This window comes from Tachypleus tridentatus, chromosome 2 (assembly GCF_004210375.1).
Source record: "Tachypleus tridentatus isolate NWPU-2018 chromosome 2, ASM421037v1, whole genome shotgun sequence".
NCBI lineage: Eukaryota > Metazoa > Arthropoda > Merostomata > Xiphosura > Limulidae > Tachypleus > Tachypleus tridentatus.
The window spans coordinates 24,842,919-24,855,016 of record NC_134826.1 but is presented as its reverse complement, the minus strand read 5'-3'; the positions used below and the strand labels follow the sequence as shown (position 1 = coordinate 24,855,016).

The 12,098-nt window shown below is 35.6% G+C and overlaps 1 protein-coding gene and 1 long non-coding RNA gene across 2 annotated transcripts in view; one reads left to right on the top strand and one right to left on the bottom strand.

Moving 5' to 3' along the window:
* Positions 1 to 2,204, bottom strand: part of LOC143239698 (uncharacterized) — a 28,051-nt gene extending 25,847 nt beyond the window's left edge. Inside the window, exon 1 of the long non-coding RNA XR_013021316.1 lies at positions 2,094 to 2,204. This is a non-coding gene — a long non-coding RNA (uncharacterized LOC143239698). The remainder of the gene's footprint in view (positions 1 to 2,093) is intronic.
* An 8,065-nt stretch (positions 2,205 to 10,269) lies between these two features.
* LOC143239681 (la-related protein 6-like) lies at positions 10,270 to 11,753 on the top strand. Its single transcript, XM_076481046.1, has one exon. The coding sequence runs from the start codon at positions 10,295 to 10,297 to the stop codon at positions 11,543 to 11,545; it is 1,251 nt and encodes a 416-aa protein (XP_076337161.1). The 5' UTR covers positions 10,270 to 10,294; the 3' UTR covers positions 11,546 to 11,753.
* The last annotated feature ends 345 nt before the right edge of the window (positions 11,754 to 12,098 follow it).

Here is a 12,098-nt window from a genome sequence, read left to right as displayed (position 1 = left end):
ATCCGCGTCGCGCCAAACATGACCGCCCTCCAGCCGTAGGGGCGTTATAATTTGACGGTCAACCCCACTATTCGTTGGTAAAAGAGTAGGCCAAGAGTTTGCGGTGGGTGGTGATGACTAGTTGCCTTTTCTCTAGTCTTACACTCTTAAATTAGGGACCTCTAGCACAGATAGCCCTCATGTAGTTTTGCGCTAAATTAAAAAACAAACAAACAAACTCTCATGTTCATCGGAATCAGTAATACTCAAGTGTTTCTTATCCGGTTCAATTCATTTCTATTACAAAGGCTTATTATTATAAAGGAGATTTTATACCTTTATTGTATCATTTCTGAACTTGAAAGTGGTTCTTTCGAAATAGAGGGACAGAAAGAATTAAAGATATTTTTTAAATTTTATGATCAATATTTTAGGTTATGATGCACAACGATGAATAAAATGAATTGTTAAATAATGTGTGCCCAACTCGGTGATTCAATAGTAAGCTGTGTTTGAAACATTGTAGATATCTCATTCAGTGGCGTAACTAGGGGCGCAAAGGGGTACATCTGTCCCCGGGCGCAGCATCGAGGGTGGGGACGCCAAATTGATGTTACATAATTCGGAATTATGGCTTACATTTTGTCACGAGGGGGCGCGAAAACTGACTCTGTTGTTCCTGGGCGCTGAAAACCCTAGCTACGCCTCTGATCTCATTGTTCAGCTTCACTATTAACACAAAACAAACCCCCAAAACAGGTTGTACCTACTGGTGAACAGTATTTAGCGGTTTTTTCATGGTTTGCGTGCAGTGATAATCTGAAATCAGTCTTTCTCCCAAGATGGTGATAATTATTTGCAGAACATATTTGTGTGTCATTTACTCAGTGCTAGTCAGTGTGTCACAATAACAGTATAACAGTTGTCTATTAAAAAACATCAGAAAACCCGTTCATAGACTGTGGTTCTAAATAATACTTATACGCATATTTACTGAAAGTTTTGTTATATTTCAATGTTAAAAAATATGAACAGTTTTTTTTTTCTTTTATGAAACACCTAACAAGCTGTCGTCTCACTAGCTTCGGTTATAGGTACATAACACACACACACACGTATATATATAGCCTCATGTACTACATATCAGTACAGTAATATCAATATTTCTTTAGGTTACTTAAAGCTACTCACATATACTTACATATATTCATTAACTACCCATTAATCTGCCATCTTGTGGCAAAATATTTGCATCGTTTTCAAATGTCGCGGTCATTCACAGATCCCGCAAAAGGATTATTCTGCCCCCCTTCAAAAAACAAAACAACAGCGAAACAAAACACACACCGATAAACTAATGGAAAAATAAACCATTATTCACTGTACAACGTTTATTCTACTTTTTGTATATGATCATTAGCCAACTGGAAAATATTGGATCGTTTTTAAAAGTTGAAAACAAACCTTTTAGCATGAACTCACCAGAACTGTTTGTTTGTTTGTTTTGGAATTTCGCACAAGGCTACTCGAGGGCTATCTGTGCTAGCCGTCCCTAATTTAGCAGTGTAAGACTAGAGGGAAGGCATCTAGTCATCACCACCTACTGCCAACTCTTGGGCTACTCTTTTATCAACGAATGGTAGGATTGATCGTAACATTATAACACCCCCACGGCTGAAAGGGCGAGTATGTTTGGTGCGACCGGGATTCGAGCCCGCGACCGCCAGATTACGAGTCGAATGTCTTAACCCACTTGGCCACGCCCAGCCGTTCCGCGTGTTTGTTAATTTTAAATATTTTTTTCTTCTTTATGATAAACATTTAACATACATATTCTAATACTGCATCTCTTTACAATAGTTATTTTACTGTTTAGGTCAATTTATCTTCTCTTAAAACTCTTCAAAGGTTGTTTAATTTTCGTTTGTTTTTAGTTATTTTCAAATTATTTCCTTTTCTACTAACATGTTTAGTTGTTCTTTCATCAATGGAAATAGTTTTGGACTTCGTAGGTTGATTGGTTTTCTTATAGCAAAGCCACGTCGTATTATCTGCTGAGCCCACCGAGTGGAATGGAACCCCCTGATTTTAGCATTGTAAATCTATAGACTTACCCCTGTATTAGCGTGGGGCTCGTAGGTTGAACATAATTGTTACCAGTAATAAAATGCTTTATCCAGTTTGGTTTGTACTTTACTCTTTTCTATCATTTAACTGTTCAGTTTTGCTTTAATTCCTTCTTATATTATATAAACAGGATACTTCTATTATATAAACAGGATACTTCTGTTTGCGTCAATAAGTTTTAGTTCTTGTACATTTCCGGAGGTACATTTGTACAGGTTCTTCAAGCTAACTTGTAAGTCATGGAGTTGTTCATATCTTTGGCAGCAGGAAAAAGTAAATACGGGTTGTTGTTGTAAGAACATAGTTTCTATAGTTCCACTGTAGTTGATAATTAATATGCCTAAAAAATCGTGTTTCGTTGTCTTCTATTGTAAAACTTATCCTTTCATACAGATTGTTAGGAACTTGACTACACAGAGTCTTCTTTACTTCTTTCCCAGTAAATAATTTGTTGTTAAGTTTAAAACTTTACAAGTGAGCTATCTATGTTGTGGCCACAGAGAGTATCGAAACTCAATTCTTAGTGTTACAATCCTTCGTACTTAACTCTGAGCCACCGTGGGATCCACCAGAGTAAGACATAGTTTCAAAACATCTCTTCCAAATCCTTTGAACTTATTTCTGTATCCCTCGTCGCAGTGTTCCTCTACTGTAGAATAAATTTATTCTTCGATATGAGCTAAAGTGGCCCGGCATGGCCAAGCGCGTTAAGGCATGGGACTCGTAATCTGAGGGTCGCGGGTTCGCATCCGAGTCGCGCCAAACATGCTCGCCCTCCCAGCCGTGGGGGCGTTATAATGTCACGGTCAATCCCACTATTCGTTGGTAAAAGAGTAGCCCAAGAGTTGGCGGTGGGTGGTGATGACTAGCTGCCTTCCCTCTAGTCTTATACTGCTAAATTAGGGACGGCTAGCACAGATAGCCCTCGAGTAGCTTTGTGCGAAATTCCAAAACAAACATGAGCTAAAGTATAGGTGGCATAAATAGGGGCGACCTTTTATTTGTTTGTAGAAAGTACTGTAAAAGTAGAAAATATTATTTTGTAAAATAAGTTGAGTCCTTCAATAATAGAATCATTTAAATCTCTTATTAACTGCCTATCGATATTTTTGAGCTAGTAATTGGTTGTTTCTAAGTCGAGATCTTATGCAATATTTGAATATAGGTTTCTAACATCAAATTAAACAAGCAACGAGTATTGAGGAATACGTTTTGAAAAGAGATTCAAGAATTCTCTTACAGAGTTTTTTATAAATCGATTCTTTGTGATGTTAAATTCTTGATTCTATATTTTGCTATCGATACCTTTATGTGTTAGGCTTGTCATTTCAGTATACCCTGTGTAGCAATGTTTTCTTCCACTCTGTACGGATATTTGTTGTATAACCTCGTCCCAGTTTTCACAGAATATTTCAGTAATAGGTTTAAATTATTTAAGAAAGTCGTTTATATTCACTCGATGTTCCTTGTTGAATATATTTAACGAACTTTGAAAATACGATATCGACGTTTAGAAGATTTCATCCTTCAAGAACATTTTTCTTTGTTCGTTGTTATTAAGTGCAAAGTTATATTACGGGCTATCAGCACTCTGCCTCTGGCATGCAGGTAATGAAACCCATTAAAAACCCACTCACTTCTCACAGGATGGGCCTGGATTCATCATCCTATGTAACCTATGATGCTTTTTGTTGTTTTGAAGGAGTTTAATTTATCGCTCAAATGGTTCGTTCTCAGATGAGTTTTCATTCACTGTTTTATTCTGACGTTTCTGAGACATCTTGCCAAGTCGTTGCATCTCAAAATATGCTTAAAAAAATTAAATGTAAAACGAGTTTAACAAGAACATATTCAGAAACAAACAACGGTTAATTTCTTTGTTTTTATTTTATCAAAGCTGCTTTCTACTGCCTTCTTAAAGTTTAACATAATTTTCTTTATTGAATAAAAATAAAACGTTTACATGTTGTCTAGAACGAACAAAACGCTAGATAGCCTGTAGAAATATTTCATTTATTTAATTTTTAGCAATAACACACAAAATATATAAAACGAATCTCAAGGCTGATATCAAAACCTCGATTTGTCCCGTAAATATATTAACGCCTGAACGTATTTGATTATATTAAATGTAGAACGAGAAGTTAGTCTCAGAGAGTAAGAACCGGAAGGTAAAAGTAATTTTGCCACCGTAGTGGGAAATCGTGACTTTCCATAACGTAGTTTTACTTCCCATACGTAAACAACTGGCGGAAACTTCCATCAATTGACAGGGACATATATGTGACAGCTACTGATGTGATTCATGGAATTATTTTCTACAGAAATGTCGCTAGTAAATAAGCGATAACAGAGGATGTTAGGATTGATATAAAAGTCTCTACCAACTTCATATTAGAAAAAACAAAACTGCTGAAACCCGAGGGTTTTCAACGGGTAGACCTTAATTCTTCACAGCTGTTCGAGACTGTTTATAATAAAATACTGTAGTGTGTGTTGAAATGATATTGAATTATTTAGTCTAATGCTGCGTTATTCGTTTAGGTGTATTATTTTATAATAAAATAGAGTAGTGTATTTTGTAATGATATTGAATTATTTAGTCTAATGCTGCGTTATTCGTTTAGGTGTATTATTTTATAATAAAATAGAGTAGTGTATTTTGTAATGATATTGAATTATTTAGTCTAATGCTGCGTTATGTGTATTATTTTAGCCTATTTGGTCTTGATAGGATGCTTTTCACGTGATTTAAATATTATATGTAAGAAATAGAAATCGACAAACTTATTCTTTTAATACTGTATCTTTTTCGCGTTCTCGGCTATGAGGTTAATATCTAACAAACAGCTCGAGCGTGACACGATGGTTAGTGTAATGGACTGTGGATCTGAAGTTCCGTAGGTAGTGCTCCTTTACCAAAACGGCCCAGCATGGCCAGGTGGTTAAGGCACTCGATTCGTAATCCGAAGGTAGCAGGTTCGAATCCTCGTCATACCAAATATGCTCACCCTTTCATTCGTGGGGTCGTTATAATTTATCGGCCAATCCCACTTTTCGTTAGTAAAAGAGTAGCCCAAGAGTTGGCGGTGGGTGGTAATGACTAGCTGCCTTCCCTCCTGTCTTACACTGCTAAATTAGGGACGGCTAATGCATATGATCCTTATGAAGCTTAGAGCGACATAAAAAAACAAACAAACAAACTATTACCACGAATAAAAAAAAATCTTACTTCTGAGTGGGGTATGTTACACGTGTAAATATCATATATTGCTATTTAATTGTAGTAACACAAGGTTTAGGGGTAGACAACGTTGGCTACCTGTTTCTCATCCAGTCTTTCACGTAAATATTAAGGACTGTGAGCGGAGGTAGCTCATGAACAACGTATACACAAACATCTAAGAACATAAATTTGACAAACCCAATTTACATTCCAAGAAATACCGGAAAGTGAACTTACCATGACTATTTGCTATTGTATGAACTTACCATGACTATTTGATATTGTATGAACTTACCATGACTGTTTGCTGTTGTATGAACTTACCATGACTGTTTGATATTGTATAAACTTACCATGACTGTTTGATATTGTATGAACTTACCATGACTATTTGATATTGTATGAACTTACCATGACTGTTTGCTGTTGTATGAACTTACCATGACTGTTTGATATTGTATAAACTTACCATGACTGTTTGATATTGTATGAACTTACCATGACTATTTGCTATTGTATGTTTTAATTATAACATTTCATTGCGTCTTACTATAATATGAGCAAAGTCTGTTTGTTTGCCCTTCAACCCATCCTATACTTTTACATTTGGACTTGATAAATGTGCTTTAATCAATTAGGAATGATTCAGGATGCATCAAAAAGGTATTTTTATTTTCGAATGTATAGGTTTCATAGCTTCAGTGATAGCTAAGTATAGATCATCCAGTGGGGTTGACCATTAGAAGTAATTTATTTTAATTGTTGTTTAGCACAAACCTACAAAATATGATATATGTACTCTGCCCAACAGGGGTATCGAAACGCAAATTTTAGCCTCATAAATCTGCAGACTTACCGTTGAGTTATTGGAAGCATAGCATACAGACGATATGTAAATAGCAGTAACTCTGTACGATTGCTTTTAGTACACAATTAATTACCTAAAGGTCGAACCCGGCATGGCCAGGTGATTAGGGAGCTTGATTCGTAATGTGAGGGTCGCGGGTTCGAATCCCCGTCACACCAAACATGATCTCCCTTTCAGCTATGGGGCGTTATAAAGAAACGATTAAACCCACTATTCACTGGTAAAATAGTAGCCAACTCTCTGTCCCTAATTTAGCAGTGTATGACTACAGAGGAGGCAGTTAGTCATACACTACTAAATGAGGACAGTGAGCGCAGATAGCAAGAAATTAAAAAAAAAAATCTAAAACTCGGTGGAACAGCGGTAAATCTAGGGATTTACAATGTTAAAATCAGGTGTTCGATTCCACTCGGTAGATAAAGCAGATAGCCCGACATGGCTTGCTAAAGCCCGAAAAGAGAACAAAAAACACATTACAACAACCATAGAGAGAATTACCATATAATAAAATGACAAAATATTATTACATTCGCTTAACTAGTGATGCAGCCACCCTAAAATATAAGTCAATAAAACTTATATATCCCTGCTGCAAACATTCAAATTATTAATCGATTCAAGTTTCAACGGGACAGACCTGAGTCATGTGGTTCACACACAAGACGAAAGATCGAACCTTGGCTTCTGCCAACACAGATATTGCCTTTTTCAGGACTTCACTGGAGTTGGAAACAGATTATAGTAATCTAAAAGTACAAGGTAAATTAATTAATTAGTTACTCTCCAGTTATTAAAAGTACTAACCAACTAGTTTATGATCGGTCACTATAAATAAAACTAATACAATAATGCCACTTTTCACAAAGTGCATGAGCTACTCGCCTACATAGCATTTGCAACTATAAATAAAAATACAGAGGGTACAGCATCTAGGTTTCACTAAATCTCTACATTGTTGATAAAACTGAAGTATCTAGGTTTCACTAAATATCTACATTGTTGATAGAACTAGAGAGGGTACATCATCTAGGTTTCACTAAATCTCTACATTGTTGATAAAACTGGAGAGGGTACATCATCTAGGTTTCACTAAATCTCTACATTGTTGATAAAACTGGAGAGGGTACATCATCTAGGTTTCACTAAATCTCTACATTGTTGATAAAACTGAAGTATCTAGGTTTCACTAAATATCTACATTGTTGATAGAACTAGAGAGGGTACATCATCTAGGTTTCACTAAATCTCTACATTGTTGATAAAACTGAAGTATCTAGGTTTCACTAAATATCTACATTGTTGATAGAACTAGAGAGGGTACATCATCTAGGTTTCACTAAATCTCTACATTGTTGATAAAACTGAAGTATCTAGGTTTCACTAAATATCTACATTGTTGATAGAACTAGAGAGGGTACATCATCTAGGTTTCACTAAATCTCTACATTGTTGATAAAACTGGAGAGGGTACATCATCTAGGTTTCACTAAATCTCTACATTGTTGATAAAACTGGAGAGGGTACATCATCTAGGTTTCACTAAATCTCTACATTGTTGATAAAACTGGAGAGGGTACATCATCTAGGTTTCACTAAATCTCTACATTGTTGATAAAACTGGAGAGGGTACATCATCTAGGTTTCACTAAATCTCTACATTGTTGATAAAACTGGAGGGGTACATCATCTAGGTTTCACTAAATCTCTACATTGTTGATAAAACTGGAGAGGGTACATCATCTAGGTTTCACTAAATATCTACATTGTTGATAAAACTGGAGAGGTACATCATCTAGGTTTCACTAAATCTCTACATTGTTGATAAAACTGGAGAGGGTACATCATCTAGGTTTCACTAAATATCTACATTGTTGATAAAACTGGAGAGGGTACTTCATCTAGGTTTCACTAAATCTCTACATTGTTGATAAAACTGGAGAGGGTACATCATCTAGGTTTCACTAAATATCTACATTGTTGATAAAACTGGAGAGAATACTTCATTTAGGTTTCACTAAATATCTACATTGTTGATAGAACTAGAGAGGCTACACCATCTAGGTTTCACTAAATCTCTACATTGTTGATCTCGTATGAAAATAAATCACATAATTAGACGGTGGGCATCAAAGGAAATCGAGCTACAATAATAAGTGACTACGATAGTTGTAAGTTAGCTACATGTTTGGACTGGTATTTTATTTGTCAAAAAAATGCGCATGCGTGAAAGTACGTATGTTTGAAGGAGTTTGACAGTCTTAGAAAAATCTAAGCTAACAAATAAACACCTGGTGCGACTGTTATACTACATTTTTGTTACTGACAAACCTTTTAAAATTATTTTTGTCCTTGTTGCGATAGTAAAATTATTCTATTATTTATCTGATTCTGTTATATTTTCAGTGTTTATTTATATAGTGTTTTATTACTAATACACAATTGTTATGTGTATCGTGTGGGTATTGAATATGTAAATTAGTTTGACAGTAGTCAATAACATTCTTTGTTATGAATGTTTCTAAACTGAATTTTATTCTAAATTTGATTAATATACTGCAAGGTATGGATGAGACATAGCTTTATTATTATTACAATCATTACATAATAGGGCTACTGACGTTACGGCATTGTTATTTTATGTAGATTCTCCTGACTATGGAAATACGATCAGAATTAACATTATTAATACATGTGCCATTAAACAGCTGAAAATAAATATAAATTATGTGTATTACATAAGTAGCCCAAACAGAAATAATTGTGTACGCATAACAATATGTTTTATTAGTGTTGACAACACGGTGTTATGTGAGTCCATTTTTAAGGTTTTTATCAGTGTATTAAATATTGACATTAGATATAAAAAATGCTACCTGTACGTTGTTCTCTTTAGGAAAGTATTATGAGATTTCGTTTCAGAGTGTTTTAAAGTAAATCTATATAGAGTGAACTGAACTTTACACACATTATAATTAGTAATTAAAATCAAGTTTTGCAGTTCGCGTGTTGTTTGATATTTTAAATCTCATGAACACATTGTGCTGCTACACAAAAACTAAGTGGCCAGATCAGAGACAATAAATTTCAGGCATATCTAAACCGAACTTAAAACTGTTGATCAGAGATTAGCGTTCCTCTCGTATATGACTGATAGTAGCATTCCACATTCCAGAATGTATTTATACCATAGACTTGAACGCAGAGTTTTATCGATGTCTGATAAAACGGCTCTGTAGGTTTTTCATGTTCTTTTTTTTATTTCGAATACAGCACTGTCATTTCTTGACCGATTTGAGATCCAATAACAGTTGTGCATTCGAGAGATCAAATGCCCAAAGTCTCATAGGTTAAGTAACCATAATCTTGCAGTCATAAGCTTCACTAATTTCAGTACAACGCTAATATAATATTTTACGAGCTTTTGATAGTCCCTGCAATAAAAGTAACCTTTACATTTGTCTAACGTGGCATGGGCTGTTACATCATACGTGAGAGATACGACAGCACACTTTGGTGCACGTGGCAGTTACAGGAATGTGTATCTGATGCTCATTAAACGTTGTTTATCTGAATATAGGTTGTTTATGGTATCCCTGTAACTTCACGTATTACTGTATTTACTGACCAAGGGTTTCAACTTTGTTTGTTTATTTTAGAGCAAAGCTACACAATAGGCTGTCTGCACTTTGTCCATCACAGTGAATCGAGCCCTGTATTTTAAGGTTGTAAGTAATTAAACTCACCGTTTATTTACTAGCAGATTGCACCTATATCTTGTCTTATCAGTATTCAATATATGCATTGAATAATTATTGAACACATCTACCTAACAGTTTAAATCAGATTAAATAAAATATACAAAAACAAGTAAAAAAAGTTAATCTGCGTTAATTAAGTACTGCTACGTCTACGCTAAAAGAGCAAATATTGCAAGACGACAACGTGGCGTATTTTGCGTGACTCATAACAGCACGTGCGTTAACACGCATTTCTGACCAATAAGGTTTAGATGACATCACCTCTGGGAGGAACTATGCGTGATTCGACGCACTATAAATATAAACAGTACAGTGTTAACCACAGACTGTTGTGTAATGATACAACGCTGCACTAGTATTCCTGTTCCTGAGGAAGTTCACTTGATTTCTCTAACTAAAATGACCAGACAGCGGTCTGACAGTAACAGTTCTTCAGAAAATGAAGAATTCGTGGACGCCGAGTGTGACTTTGTTTCCACCGATGAGTTGACGCCCGCTATCGATTTCCACCAAGCTAGCACCGATTCTGGAGTCGATAGCTCCAATGCGTCGGAAGACTTTGAAGTTCCTAGTCGAGAGTTAGTGAAAAACATTGTGAGGGAAGTTGAATTTCTTTTTTCAGATGAAAACATTCTGAGAGAGAATTTTCTTTTAAAACACATAAAAAAAAATAAACAAGGATATGTGAGTCTGAGGCTAGTTGCTTCGTTTCGAAAAGTGAAACGTTTGTCTAAAGACTGGAGAGTCGTAGCGTACTGCTTACAACAGTCTGAAAGTCTACAAGTAAACAAAGAAGAAACCAAAGTCAGAAGAAAACATCCACTGCCTGATAAGAACGACTCCTCGGTGAGGAGTGTTGTAGCATATAACTTACCATTAGACCATCCTACAGCTGAAAATGTTAAAGAACTGTTTTCTAAATGTGGAGATATTGCATTCGTCACGATTCTGAATCCTGGCAACAGTATCCCAGCAGATATTAAACGGTTTCTTCCCACAGTACGTTCTTCAGCGTGCGCAGTCGTAGAATTTACGAAACTCGAGGCCGCAAAGAAAGCTGTTATTGAATTGGACTGTACTGATACCGACTGGCGTTCTATAAGAGTTGTTCCTCTTGTAGCTAACATTTCAGATAAGGAGTCTAGAACCAGGATGAAAAAAGTAGATATCGGTGATAAAAGAAGGAAGAGAGACAAACTGAATAGGACTGAACAGTGGAAAAGTGACAGTTTAAACACGAGTGTTTCCAAGAACGTAAGTTGCCTCGGAATGATGCAAGGATCAGACTGTATTTCTAACTCTAGTTCGGACTTATTGTCGTCATCTACGAAACAAATCAGGTGGAGTAATTGCCGAATAGAAAAAGAAAAACGATTCTTGAGTCATACAAAGTGTGACTATGAGATTTCTTCCCCTCGTGCTGTTTGGATGCAACAGCGGCGAGTAACTGGAGCATTTGTTCAAGCTCATAACTCCAGGCTAATTCCGGAAGGTGTGATCCGGCTTCCACGTGGTCCTAGCGGTACTAAAGGATTTGACTGGAGGGCTTTAAGGTCTACTTTTAACCATCCGGTTAGCATGTGCTAATTCAATAACCTTCTGCTTGTCTTCATCATTCCTCCTTTTTTATTTATTTTTCTATTCTGGTGATACATGTGGAGGTTTTGGTTCTGTAAGATATTGTACAAAAGTGAAATATTTATTTGTATTATTTTCGATGTATCAAAAGTTTTTTTGTAAAATCATCAATTATTTGATCGCATGTTTTGTCAAATAAAGTTTTGTATACAATTTAGTTTTTTTTACACGTTGTCTTTACCACTAAATAGCAGTCATTAAGTAGAATGAGTGAATGTTTCTTGCCCTTAGTGAGTTGTGTAAAACATATAGACAGTATTTCAGAATTTTTCATAATCTGTTTTAAGTTTAACGAAACATGTTAAAGACACAAATCTCACGAGCTCTCCCGGGACAAGGATGATTCTCGAATGTTAACAAATCGTTCATTGAAAGAACTGTGGCAGTTTTAAATATTCATGCTTCTTGCGTGGTTACCGAAAGCTTAAATTAGGTTTAAAAAATTCAGGCAAACTATGAATCATTTAGTTAGGTTAACCGAATCCGTTATAGGTGGTTGCAC